Source organism: Diaporthe batatas (genome assembly GCF_019321695.1).
Source record: "Diaporthe batatas strain CRI 302-4 chromosome Unknown Contig00011, whole genome shotgun sequence".
Classification (NCBI taxonomy): Eukaryota; Fungi; Ascomycota; class Sordariomycetes; order Diaporthales; family Diaporthaceae; genus Diaporthe; species Diaporthe batatas.
In genome coordinates, this window is record NW_025408558.1 from 900,813 (window position 1) to 914,900 (window position 14,088).

The window sequence follows — 14,088 nt, forward strand, 5'->3', positions numbered from 1 at the left end:
ACCGTAACCGTCACCCGCCCTCCCTCGTAAGCCTCGCATCTATCTCCCGTCGCCCTGGGGCCCGCGGCACGAGAACGGCCATGGCGCAGGCAATAAGATGACTGACTTCCCACGCGCTTGATCTTACCTGATTCTGACCTGAACTCCTCCTGCCTACCCTCGGCCGGCCTGCGCCTGGACTGGCAGGCCCAGTCTAATAAATGAGTCTCAACCAGGGCGGAATCTCGCAGGTGTAGGTTTCATCCTCATCAAACCCCGTGTGTGGGGCTGCTGTCTTCACTTCTCCCCCTCAGCGCATGCTCAAGAGGGCCGGGGAGAGCCGCATGATCGCTCCCGGGAGGGCTCAAGCTGGGCACGGGGTGTGGGCAGCTGGGCTGGTGTCGGCGAGTGCGCCCATGTTCACACGGACATTGATAATGGGGTTTGGGTTTGCCTCATCAGCTGACTGTCATCGCGGTGCTTTGCCTCTTTTCTGGACTCTCGAGCCCAGACCGGGCAAGTGGAGTTTTTGGTGTCAACCAGGGCGAGCACTCTGTCTGATCTTTTCTCTGCCACAGTTCATCCCCGAGTGCGCGGAGGGAAACCATCGGTCATGCCGTGCTCTCTGTTAGCTGGCCACCCTGGACGTTCGTTGTGCCATCAAACCGCCCGCGCGCGGCTGAGAGACGCCGTGCTAGCCTCTCCCGTCTTGTTACTCCCGCAAGAACATGTTAAGGCGAGATCCTGGGCCACTGCTGGGCTCATCGTCACTGCGGATAAGATTTTGAGGGCCCGGCACATCCACGGATGGCTCGGGTCTTCCCTTGTGGCCCTGGGGACCTCGTGGTATATGTGTCGCCAGGTCTCGCCGCTCGCAGATTAAGACTTATCCGTGGCAGGCGCTGGGAAAGGGGTAAAGAGCACATGGCCGCCAGAGTCTGCAGGGGAGCCGCAGGTAAACTGACTTGAGCTGTCAACAAGGGCGCCCGATTCCCAGGTGGCCGGAGGATGAAAAATACGGCTGAAGAACTCCACTCCTGCAAAGCCATGGGTCAGCGTTTGCAGCTGCCAAACCCCAGCATGCGATCCTGGACCCAGCAGCACAGGGGGGTCGCGCTGGGCCGGGCCACTGGTGCCATCGACGCATCCTGCACCCCGCTGGGACGTCCACAGGACCGTGCGGCTGACACTGTATGGAATGCCTGACAGGTATCTCAGATGTCACACTGTGTCAACGCCGGGTTGCCAGCCACGAGGCCTACATCACTACACACCCCGAGGGTGTGGATTGGGTCCCGATGCAGTAAGGCCGCCAGTTAGGAAGTCGAGATTCCGGGACGCAGTGAGCAGCTGATGATGCAAATCCCGCCAGTATCGCCCTCAGCTTTGTTTGCAGAGTCTCGGATGGCGCACGGGGGACTCGCGTGTCGAACGAACAGCGACCCCGGGTCCATCCTCCATGTCGCTGATAGGCAGGGTTGCACGCGGGCCGCTTCGGCACAGTCCTTTCTCTAAAACAGGACGGACGGGAGGGAAGAAAAAGCAAACGACCAGCAGGTAGCGCTCCGTAGTGTGCCTTGGTCTCGTCCATTGGTCGCACCTGATAGAGCCGTGGTGAAACGCACTTTGCCGGGGCACACACGCACATGCGAGGCGGGCTGGCGGGAGAAGAGCAAGAGGGCTACCACTCTAATTTTTTGTGACTCCGCCTCCTTGGCCTGGCTTGCTTCGGCTGGCCGTGAACCAGATTGTCGGTATCAACCCCTGTCTCCTTTTGGTGTTAGTCGGCCTCTTAAAACGTTGCCACTCGACGCCATCCGTGACGAGTCTTTGCTTGATCCGGCATGTCTTCCGTCGGCATCATCCCACACGTTTACCACAGAAGGTGTGCGAGCGCGTCCTGGAGCCAGTGGTGCGTTGGGAACTGAGGGGCAGGGTGGCTGGCTGTCAGATGCCATGTCTCGATCAGACGTCGTGATACCGAGTTCTGGGTGGCCTCGGAACACCGCAGACTGCTCCGGCACCACAGGAGTGGCTGTCGTGCAAGACATTTCTTCCTATCCCGCCGACAGTACGTACTGCACTGCGGTGCAGGCAGCCCAGGCAGCGCGGCATGGCGCTTGTTTGTTGGCTCCTTGCATCGGGTCCTGTGTGGCCTAGGGGTGTGTTACGCACCACGGTGGCACATGCGAGTTTGGTGTGCGCCTTTCAGCCGGTCAAGTCAACGTGAAGGGTTGGGGGTCATCAGACCGTCGGGCGCCTCGGCGTCAAAGCGACTGATTGGAGAGCCGCACCTGTTGGATGCCGAAGGCAATTTTGCTGGCTCAACTTTCCAATCAGGCGGTGATTCGAGGCCGAGGTGGCCCGCGTCTAATGGGCCGTTTCATCCCACCATGCCGGGTCCTCTGTATCTAGGCCGCATCCTCGGCCGCAGCATCAAGTTTGTGTTTGAACCCTATTTGTTCCACAGTCAGGATTCTGCCAACCGTGCCAACCATGGTTGGTGTCTTTGCCGCAGGTCAAAGCAACAGCACTGCACATAGCAGTACGGGCCAGGCTTACTGGACACGACCTTGACTGTGCCTGACAAGCCCCACCTTGACCACTTCAAACCGCAGCCGCTGCGTCCCGTCGGAGTTTTCTTAGGTTTATGATCGTTGGCAGAGGAGGAGGCCGTTGTCAGTACAGCCGCCGCACGTTGCCAGTTGCTGCTGATGGGCCGTTCGCGGGCCTAGAAAGACGGGCTGCGGCGTGCGGCAGTGTGCTGCTAATGCTAAGTGGATTCACAGCAAAGGAGCTCTCGTCCACCTGCCGTTTTTTTTGAGGCTCGCCGTCAAAAGATCAATTTGTGAGCCACGAGGGGCCTTCTTGTCATTCACCGCTGATTGCTTTGTTGGGTCATCGCTGCAACTCTGCGGATCCTAATGGCAACCCGCGCCAAGCCCGGCAACAGTCAAAGGATAGCAACCGCCAGTGGAGCCGAAGAGGCTGACGCAGTACCCGTGCAAGTCAATGTACCCCGTACCATAGGGTCGGTCTGCCGACTTCTGGGACGATCCCAAATTCCCCAAAGGACAGTGCGAATGCAACGTGGTGCTGACGATGATGGGGGAGGTAGGTCCTGCTCCATGCCAATCTGGGGATTGGGCTCGGCACCTACTGTACCGTGTAGGCGTGTGCGACCACGCAGCGCAAGTGTACCGTGCCGTGGTACCGTACGGAGTATCAAGTCCAACTCCAGTTTCGACTCCCGCACCGCCAGCTCCCAACCGGGCCCAAGACCTTGGTACTTCGGAATTTTCACGTATCGTGGCCAGGTCCCAGAGTGGGCGGCACTAGATCGATCGGGTGCAAGATGGGCAGGGGTGGACGGCTCGACACGAGATGCTCGGAGGTCATTGGATTCCTCGGCTCTCTGGCTGTGGAGCCGACCAGAGAGACTTCAACCAGTTCGTGTTCGGGACACGTGCACGCAGCAAATCATGTTGCCGAGTGGTTGAATAGCCTGCCCAGTAGTCGACGGCTTCCTCCTTTTATTCCAAAAAGTTTTCTGGCGCCACGTGAGCGGCGACAGGGCTGTGAGCGAATCAGGGCGCTCTGCCAACCCGTTTGCATTTTCCAAAATGCACCGAGCGTGACTCTGCTGCGCCCAGCAGGGGCCGGGACGAGGCAAGGAAAGGCCAGGAGTACGCTGTCGGTCGCAGTCCGGCCCTTTGTTGGTCCTTGGCCGCGTCGCCTGTCATGGCGGGCAAGAGGGCAACTGATGGGAGGGAACCTCGTGGCCAACAGGGGTTCGCACAACCTGCAGGATTCGCGGCACAGCCCGTGAACCTTCTGTGTCATCGCCGCCGCCGTGCCCACTTCCAGGGGTGACACCAGCTTAGCCCAAACTCGTCATCCCGCTTGTGGGGAATCTCCCTTGTGCCGCGGCCGTTGGTGGACGGGCGGGACACTACCAGGCTGGTCTTCGGACCGTTCGATGCAAGGTTCGAGGCGCAGATAAGCCAAATCATACGACGGGATGGGTTGCGAATCACAGCACGCCGATGATGATAGTGACATGATGATTACGGAGCTACATCACCTTTTCGGTGATCATGCCAACTCTCTAGGCATAATTCTAAGTTTAACCCTAGGATTTTTATCAAATATCTTACCTATAAACTTTAGCTTTATCCTTTTTACAGCCTTCCTACTTACTTCCTACTTTTAAATATTTTTAAATAAATAAATATTATTTTATAAATATTTTATAAAAAAATAAATAGAAAGTATTATAAAATAAAAGATTTAAATATAATATAATATTATTATTATTAAAGTATTATAGTTTTAAGCTAATCTAATTAAAATAGAGTATTATTAAGTATTATACTATTATATAGATAGAAGGGAGAGGGATGAGGGATGAGGAGGAGGTAGTTAGGAAGATCTTATTAGGTGACGGCTTTAAAGCAGGGGCTCTTTACCTCATTTGTGACTAAAGATAGGGGTGTGTTCGTCCAAGTCATGTAAATTTAAGATGAGTGTGATAAAACAATGATGTGGCCCTTATTCAGTTATAACATTCCGTAGATGATGACCGTGACCATTGTTTCTCGAGTCGTGAGTGAGGCCGATTCGGGATCGATCCGCGCGGGATTCCGGCCAGGACAGGTTCAGGCTGCCGGCTCTGTCGCAACGAGGCGGGGTCAGGAAATGATCAGGTCACAGAACAATGCCTGGAGGCCCATCAGGAAACTCGCCCATCAAACAGCCCGGCGCCATGTGGTGTAATGGTCAGAAATGCGGCATATTCTGACGCAGGTCTCTCGCCATCAGTCACCGTTGGCTGGGAGTTTCGAGATGGTGGCACAAAAGGTGGCTACTCAAGCAAGTACCTAGTGTCTGGGGCGGCAGATGGGGTTGGCAAAGGGGCTGCAGCCTGCGGGAGCCTGGGCGAGGAAGAGGGGTGCCCATCCACCCATGAATCGTGTCGCACAGGTGAAGCTGCGCTGCGATTGCAGTGAGCTCCTCGCACCTACCAATTCCTGCTGGTGAGCCTGGCTACCATTTCAGGAAAGTCACTCGCAGCAAGCCTTGGAAGCTGGTAGACTAGATGGATTGCATGCACATCAACTAACCGTTCGAGCTGCGTCTTGCACCACCGCCGCCCCCTACCAACATATAAAAATGGCCCGTTGGCTTGCCTCCACCGCTTGTGCCCACCATCATCGACGGCCCGTTTCAAATGGTTGATGCGTCTTTCTGCAAGATGCATCTCATTCAATCGAGACCCATGCCGGCCTGAGGCATCAGGGCTGGGCAATCCGCCTGTCCGCCTGCCACACAATCAATCAATCCGCGGCGGCCGCCTGAGGTTCCCTAATGCGCGTTTCGTACATGGCGCACCACGTCGCAGTGCAGGAGATCGATACCAAGGTACCAGGTCGCCTCTGGCTGCATCGCGAGCCTGCTCTCCGCCACCTTGCAGGGCAGACAGGCGCACGGGTCGGCACCCGACATCACGTCTATGCTGCCCCGTCGCAAACCACGACGGCCCCTTCGGCGAGGGTCTAGAACTGCCGACGTCAGCGACCGTGACCCGGTGCCTTCCACCTTGCCATCCTTCCGTCGGCCCGCAGGGATCTAGGTTGCACGACGCCTGGACGCCCAGCTGCCTCGAAGCGTCGTTGGCAGGCTGTCTCCAGGGGACCAAGGGAAGGATTCGAGACGCCCAAGCAGAGAGAGGGTGTCATTGGACCCAGTCCCCTGGGAAAGTTCAGGCGGTTCGAATGCAGGAAGACACGGACGGGGAAGCGGGAGGGCGGTACAGATCGTACCACCCTTTATTAGGGCCCTTGTCCAACAAGCACCGGGCAGCAGTACCTTGGCTGCAGCTCCCGCAGCGACCCGCCCAATGACAGCCGCCCTCAGGCTTCCCTCCCAAGCGTCCGTTCAGACGAGTGCACGCCTGGGCAGCCTGGGTTGTCACCCAGGGACATGGGCAAATGCACCAGGCATTGGGCTGCTGACAGGGATCTTGTTTCTTATTGTCCTCGCCCCCAGCTTCAACTCCACACGCCCACGCGATCGCTACCCCTGCTCAGCCCACTTGGACCGCTTGCCCGATTCCGGCGACAAAACTCGAGCGTCCACGTCCCACGAATACTCTCGACTCGGACACACTGTGGTGTCTGAAGCCATGCCGCCTGTCTTACAAGCGCTGCGCCGTCATCACCTGCTCCTGCCTCGGTATCCTCAGCTTTGATATTACACACAATGACGAGCCAGACACAAGGTTGGGGGAGAGAGACAGAAAGAAAGAAAGAAAGAAAGGCGCTCAGCACCAGCATGAACCGCGAACCGGTGCAGCTAACGGCGCCGAATCCAGAACTCAGATCCATCACATCTTCAGAAAGCAGCCTACCTGCCTACTCTATGCGCGGTGGGCACCGGTAGACCTGCGATCGTCATCCCCACAACCCCACTGTGCAACCAGATTGTCCCGAAGGGTTTTCTGCTCCTCTCGCCCACCCACGTGCTGCACCGCCGCGGTACGCGCCGGGAAAATGGCGCTTCTCGACCCCCTACTCCGACCAGGAAATCTCAGCCGTCAGCTCTGTGCTGAGCATTGGAAGAGATAGCGCCCGAAACTTAGTTCTCGGGAAACGGTTATGGCTATGGTACCACGGAGAGTATAATGGAAAACTTGCTTGCAGTCGAACCCGGTTTTCTCGCTGTACCTTATTGTAGTGCCCGCCTAGAATCCGTCCTCCATTCATCTTACTACGTCCTCTTCCTCGGCTGCAGCATCTCCCGGGCGCGTCGGTCGCTAGTGTCGTGCAACTCACAACCGATAATGGAGCGGTCTCACGGCCGGCGCTGACATACCATGCACGAAATCCTGCGGCGGGGCTTTCCACCAAACAGGCCAGCATTGCGCCTCACTCATTGTGACGGACTTTTATGCGGCAGTCATGTTCCTCGCACGCTGGTGGTCAACGACTCGGCGGTGGTCCACAGCTAGCTACCAATCCTCTGATCAATCTTCACCACCAACCCGGCCCCGTTCGTCGTCGATGCCGGCAGGGCCAGCTGCTGTCAGCAGGCTTGACACAATGAAGTTTGGAAGACATCAGCATGGCAGCTGACCATGACAGCTAGACACGTCAAGCGTCCAGAACCCACTAACGCAGTCGTGTTTTGACGTGGCCGGGTTGTAACACAAAAAAATCGCGGAAAGCTCAAAACCTGGTAGCTCACTGGACCCTTCTACTAAGCTTTGCGGTCCGCCCGGGTTATGCCGCTGTGTTTTGGGGTCGCACTAAGGGCCTACCTGGGTACTGGCCTACAGACCAGGGGTCGCACCGTTTTCCTCACCAACAAAGCTGCCTAGCACCATCAACACTGGCCGCCGGCGCATGTGATCCTGTGCGAGAACTCTCGGTGCCATCGTTGTCAAACACCACTGGAGCCGTCTGTCGACCAGGGAAGAGCGGAAGATTGGGCTCACTCCTTGCGATCCAGAGCGATGATAGACTGACGATTCCTCGATTGTATTCAAGGTCGAGCATCCATCGGGTTGCCCCAGCAAAATGGAGCAGGTACTGGTGTGCATCGTGGAGATTTGATTGAAGTTGTGCTGATGGCTCTGCACAGCCTGACGACGGGCGATATCTGCACTGCTTGCACCAGCTCCGCACTGGCCACCCAAGAAACCCCGGTTCCTCGTCTCTCTCACCGGCAGAGACTGTGGGACCAGCATGACGCGTATGGACTCACTTCACAAAGCAAACGGGATGTCTTGCAGAAGTCCATGTTACCGATCTCACACAACTCTCTCCTCCACCAAGCGGTATTGATTGATGGCGACCATTGCTTTACATCTTGTTACCACTATCATTGTTTTCGAACCCAAGCAAGCACTGAGCTCCTACGGGAGCGGGCGAGCTCCAAGAAAAGATGCAGCGGAACATGATGACAAGGTTTCAGTCAAAGTTTGTGAGACCAGCTGGGCAGCATGGTCAAACGGTCAACTTGGATATCCACCATCTGGTTTGTATAGCCAGAGGTGCTACATCTATCTCATCACAGGAAGAATGGCCGACCAATTCATCCTGGTCATCTCGGTATGAAGACCCTAACAGAAGCATTCGTGTTTGAGGATCTAGGACAGGGCCACCTTTTTCGGACTAGCGAAGCTGCGTGTCGTTGAGCTGCCAGCTTGTTGGTATCCGGGTCTGGCTTCTGGCCATACATCTGGTGCTATCACCCGGCATTTTTGGACCCCTATATCCATCAAGCGAGTCAGCGGCCCCTCAAACTTTCCTTGATTCAATTGGCGACAGACATATTATGGGGTTCGACCGCCACAGATACATGTTGAGATGATAGCGACATTCTATCTATGCTCAAAATCACGCCTTTGCTGTGAATTCGACAGTGAAAAGCGGCAGCTGATTACGATTAGCCTACTTGGCCCGCAGGCCTGGTGAATTTAATGATCAGTGGCAGAGACAGAGGCGCCAGAGCCCAGCGCCTTGACTAAAAGTGGCTGGCGTCGCAGGTCACACTTCTCGATGCCATTAAGAAGCTAGCACGCATCGTACAGCGGTCCCGCCGCAACTGAAAGGAACGTTATCACTCGAACGGCGTTTCACTGGGTTGAAATTGTTGGGCCTCGGCCTGGCTGTCTCGGCTTCTGGCCCCAGAAGAGGTCTTCTAACCCTGCCGCTCACTACCCGGTCTCCTTTTTCGTTGATCCAGCGGCTCGCCGGAAACCAACCCCGCAACTTTTGCTTTTGGCTTCACTTCTCTTCTCATTGATGCCGTGCGTTCGAAATGGAATGCCAGACCTGGTCTCATTGAACAGGAACGGGTGGGAGCACGGCTCAGCCACAAACGCGCCATCACAATCGATGTCATCAAATGCCGACATGGCGAGACGAGCGGCAGATCGCCTGTCTTGTTTTTCCTACCATGCGGCGCGGTCTGTGCTTGCGCTGGTGGCAGCCCTGTAGGGGCAGACTGAGTCGCTGTGCCATCTTTACACACGCCTATGCCACCTGGATCCCAGGCACAATCATGAGTTACACTGGAACATGGAATCCCCCCGTTGTTTGTCGGCAATATTGACGCGAAGAACCAGCTGCTAGTCAAGTCGCCCAACCAAGGAATCTGGTCCCTGTCCTGGTCACAACACCGTTCTCTGGTGCGAAGGTCATTTGCGAGCTTTCAAATCTGAGCCGTGGCCCTGGCCAAAGTCGGCTTAGGAACCGCAATATCGCTCGGCAAACTAATCGAATACACCCAGCTCACGAAATATAAGGCACGTACGCCATAGCGCCGAGCAACAGTTTCGTGACCCCGTATGAGGCACCATCTACTGGATGCACACCGCCCAGGACACACTTGGAGCCGTGTAAAAGGAAGTCATGGCCAGTGAGATCAGTACAACCCCGCTCACCCGAGGGGCTGCACCTCGCTTCGTTCTGCGATGTATTCATTTGGTCAAGATCCCCTGAATGGGATAAGAGGAAAATACACAGTGGTAGTACGGGCTACTAAACAACACACACGAATGCCCATTTAGGCGACATGTACGTTGAAACCTAACCGGGTCCAGGCACGAAAGCGGTCTCCAAAACCTCATATGGTAGTGGTTTGGTCCTTTTTCGAAAAGACGTATGCAGGCTGATGGCAAACACCCTCTTCAAAGTACACAGTAGAGCCTGCCATCATGCTGAAGTATCGGCCCGAGCTGGCCAGGTCAAACTGTGGCTGTGAAGACTCCGGAGAAGGAGTTTTGCAACCACTGCAGCTAGCGCGGTGCCGTCAGGCTGGTAGACTATCCGGCCAGGTTCCCCGGGTAATTAATTTGGAACATGGCAGCAGGGCTGGAAGCGAAGTCGTTCAAATTGCGGGACGCATGTCTTAGGGTGGCGCAGATGCCTGCTTGACATTTGCGTGGAGTTTGGGGGCCTTCTGAGACTGACATAAGATGGCATGGCTTGCACGGCGGCCGATGCATCGGCAATACGCGGCAAAGGTGATACACGTGTTGCCATTGAGCCCCATCATCTGATGCCACGTCGAAAGAACTCTGCATCTGACCAGCAGGCATGGGACTGGCTGCGATGTCAAAGCGGTGGTGGTCAGCGTCCAGACGCAAAAAGCCCAATGGCCACGGGAGGACGACGCCTGGCTAGGCGGCAAACAAGCCAATCATCCGACCAACCGGACGAGGGTGCGCTCAATCCGTGTCACCCTGTTGTTGCCTTGCAGTCGACGGCGCTGTCCTTGGCTCCCAGGTAGCCAGGTCGCATAGTACTCGAGCGAGGCCGTGAACTACAAGGATTATCCTCTCGGGACGGTCACGTGCGCTCTGGCAGCTGCGGTGGCCCGCACCTCCCGTCACCGCCCCGATTTTCCCTTGCTTGGTCTGTGTTCCGGTTGGCAGTTGCTGCTTGGGACTGCTCCTCTGGAAGGGGACTACCCATGACGCAGCGGGGACCAGCCTCCAACAATAGACACTTGGGCAGACAGTCGAGCAGCTCAAGGCCCAACAAGACACCGAAAGACGACCAGGTTCCTACCCAGGTACGTAGATAGTGCCCAACGCACAATCCTAACCCTAGCCGAAGCAACGGTCGGAGAGGGCGAGTTCCAGCGGCCGTGCATGTACCTCCGTACAGTCCACACACGCACACTTTACTCCGTACACATGCTTTGGCAGATCTGCCACACCGTGTACGCCGTTTCCTTGCTCCTCCGCTCAGGTAGCCGACAGGTATTCATTCATGCATGGCAGCCAGCCAGCCAGCCCAGCCAGCCCAGCCTGTATCAGGTGCATCCCGTCATGCAGATCGCCTACGGCTCGACGAACGCTGACGAGATGGTTGTCCAGATTGCGGCCAAGCCACATTGTGATGCGTTGGCGGGCAATTGCACCATGCACCATTCGCAGCAGGGCACGCACGCGCGCTGGCACGTCGAGCATGAAAAGCGAGCGCTGTCATGCTTTATGCCGTTTGCGTCTGCACCCTGTCCCGTTCTACACTCCACAATGCCTGGCTGACGGACACGGACGGGGACGGCAGGGTCTGCTGGAGGTGTGAACCGTCGGCCACAAAACAGCGGTGGACCGCCCGCCCACCGCTGTTGTTGTGGACAAAGTACCTTCCCGTTTCCGCTTGTGGCCGAGGCGGCCCTCTGCATGTCATTGAGCCAAGGTTGCACTGCGGAGTACCGCACGGTACTCTTCTGGAGTACAACGGCCACCGGTGCGAACCCATCTTTACACACTGTGGGCAGTGCAAAACGCACTACCCCCCATCTACTATCAACACCTGTCTTGATCCACCGACCCACGTTGACATTCCAAGTCGCCCAGTCATTGCTATCCGGCGGGCAGCACAGCACAGCAGAGCAACGGAACGAACAAGTTTTTTTCGGTCAACGATTTGCCCCAACAGACATATACACTGGCAAGGCTTACCATGGTTGACAGCAGGGCCTGCAGCCTCGCCGCCGAATCATGATCCTCGTTTCCCAAGGTCTGCCCTGTGCCTTCGCCGCTACCGAGTACATGAGTGCAGCGCTGCAGAGAGTGCTCGCAGCACACTGCTCATCAGAACTATCTAACCTTGGTCCTCTGCTGGACCGTTTTATCACAACGGTGCCAGCCCAGCCTGCAGTTCGTTTCCATTGATTCTGTGCACCTTGTCTTAGTCCCATGAGGCAAACATGAGCATGATTCTAGCCGAGACATACATAACTTGTGCTACCCAAAAAAAAAGGCGATTACGCACAGGAGAGGCACAAGGCAGCTTGTGTCGCCCATCCTTTCAAGCCGAGTTCAGTGGCACGTACACTCCAGCACGGAGCCACTGCGCCGCGTTATAACGTACACCACAATGTATACATATTACACGCTTTTGGCCATTCCTGTGCCGGGGACGGGTCCTCAGCTATCCCTCCCCGAACACAGTCTCCGTCATAGGTGGGTGTGCTACTAGCTGTTGCGGCGGGAGCGATTGCGACTCCGTGCAGCATCGGATGTGGCACACTCGCCCTCTTTCACGCTCGCATGCAGTAACTCTCAGAGGGATGGGGGCCGGGCCATGCCGTTTTATGCCGGGTGCATCGTTTCGCAGAATGGAAGCAGGCCAGTCAACGCTCAGCGCTGCATCACACAATGTCGCTTCGATCGGCCTGTTGGCCTCACCCACATCAAGGCGCAGCAGTGTCAAGGCACTGCGCCAGGTCGCGGGACCCCGACCTCCTTCACGCGACATGGGTCATACCAGACGAACAGGGCGGCAACTCCCGAAGCCGTGTGAGTACCGCCCAATCCATCGCTGCATGCTCGTCCGCCGTCCCTTCCCAGCGTTGCCCGGCCTGGCCTATTAGAGCATCCCACAAACATATGCTGGGAGGCTTCCGGGGGCCGCAGGTATCCACTCACCACACCCTCCTGCGCAGGGAAAAAAAAGCAACATGCCTCCCCGACAGTCGACATGCTCATCCACACGCCTCTGTCTGAGACCGTAGCCTCGGGCCTGGCGACGGACCGCCTGATAGCGCGCGGGTTGGTCCACTTGGCCTAAAGCCAGCTTGGCCGAATGCTGACTCGGTCTACCGCAGCTGCTACGAAGCAACCGGCGCTTGCTTTTGCTGCTGTACTGTAGTAGCAGCCTGGCAAATTCATTGCGAGCCCGATGCTGTTGTACTCGGCGATACCACTCTGCTAGTTGACGGCGATTCCATGATACGCCACGGCCCCAGCTTAAGGCTATAGGTATGTCAGTAAATGCATGGTGCACGTACGGGATATCAAGGAAGAAGAAGCTGGTGTTGGTTGGACATATGTTGGCTGGTCTCTTGTCAGTGGTCACCCACCCACCTTCCTGGAAACACTACATCCCGCAGCGATCCCCTCCGTCAGATTCGCCAGCTGCGACGCACCAGGCCCCGTTTCAGTGGATTTAACGCAATCCCATGAATCCTGCGGACCAAGCATCTGCAGGCGTCTTACTGTGTACAAGCTGGAAATGGAAAGGTTCCCGGGGGCAGAGCTCTTCACAAGTCAAGGGGATAGCAACAGCTCGTTCTGTGCAACCCCATGCCTCGTTTGGTCATGCGAGATCAGCCACGCGCGCCGTCCCATGCCTCGGATACCACAACCCTAGCCCCATAGCTTTGGATCATATTCGGCTCATGGCCCATTTGTGAACCCCGAAAACTGACGGCGAATACGGCGCACTGAATCGAAACCTGTTTGCGGTGCCACGGCAATCGTGCCTCTTCGGCAAAGCAGCGGTGTGGGTAGGATTGAGGAACTCGTCAGGATTCGCTTCTCGTTGGCCTTATACCTCATACGGCGTGCAGCCACGAGACCAGTAGCGCACGTCTTACTCTTTCTATCCCGGCTATCACCAGCACGTCGAAGCCGACAAGCGCGTAGGCGCCAACGGCGAATGTGTGTGTGTGCCTCGAGCTGGGGGATGACAGATCTCAAGAGGGAAGGCCCGCGTCAGACATTTCGTGCCCTAATGGCCGGCTGCCGTCGCCCAGCGCTGCCCGCCATCCCATCTCACTTGATGCCATGTCTCACAGAGACTGGTCCGATTCGGCCGTGGCTGGGCCGGACTCATCCGCGCTGCAGGATCCCAAATCACCACGACGGACGGGTTGGGGGCCCTGCATCTGCTCCCCAGGCACTCGCTGGTCGTGACCCAGATTATGGTACCGCGACCTGGTAAGAAGTGTGGCTGGCGTCAACTGGTTTATACAAGGAATAGCTATATCGACCGGGCACTCCGCATATATATTATATATATATGGGGGTCTAGCCACCTCGAGACGGATAACAAGAATGTGATATATGACCGACTCCAGACGCCAGTCGCATCACCCGACTTTGCCATCCCTGGACATTTCCTCCGCGGGAGGTTGGCTCATATGCTGCGATCAGTCACCCCGTCGATCGCCTGCAGGACCAGAGGACTTGCAGCGAGACAAAAGGGCCAAGCAAGCGGAGGGAGCAAGGGGTGGTGGAGCCAGCCTGCTCTGCTCATTTGCCGGTACCACGCACAATGCCTTGTCGTGAGTGGGCTGCGGGTTGGT

At 56.7% G+C, this 14,088-nt stretch overlaps 2 protein-coding genes across 2 annotated transcripts; both read left to right on the forward strand.

Annotated features, from left to right (window-relative positions):
- Positions 1-1,059: 1,059 nt before the first annotated feature.
- On the forward strand, positions 1,060-1,494 carry KVR01_009421 (uncharacterized protein; the record flags this gene model as incomplete). The annotated part of the gene is made up of 3 exons (XM_044786675.1): positions 1,060-1,158; positions 1,189-1,260; positions 1,300-1,494. 3 exons carry the CDS (start codon positions 1,060-1,062, stop codon positions 1,492-1,494), a joined length of 366 nt encoding a protein of 121 aa, XP_044641923.1.
- Positions 1,495-9,966: 8,472 nt separating this feature from the next.
- KVR01_009598 (uncharacterized protein) lies at positions 9,967-10,275 on the forward strand (the record flags this gene model as incomplete). Its single annotated transcript, XM_044782083.1, has 1 exon — positions 9,967-10,275. The coding sequence occupies one exon, from the start codon at positions 9,967-9,969 to the stop codon at positions 10,273-10,275; it is 309 nt and encodes a 102-aa protein (XP_044642100.1).
- Positions 10,276-14,088: the final 3,813 nt, after the last annotated feature.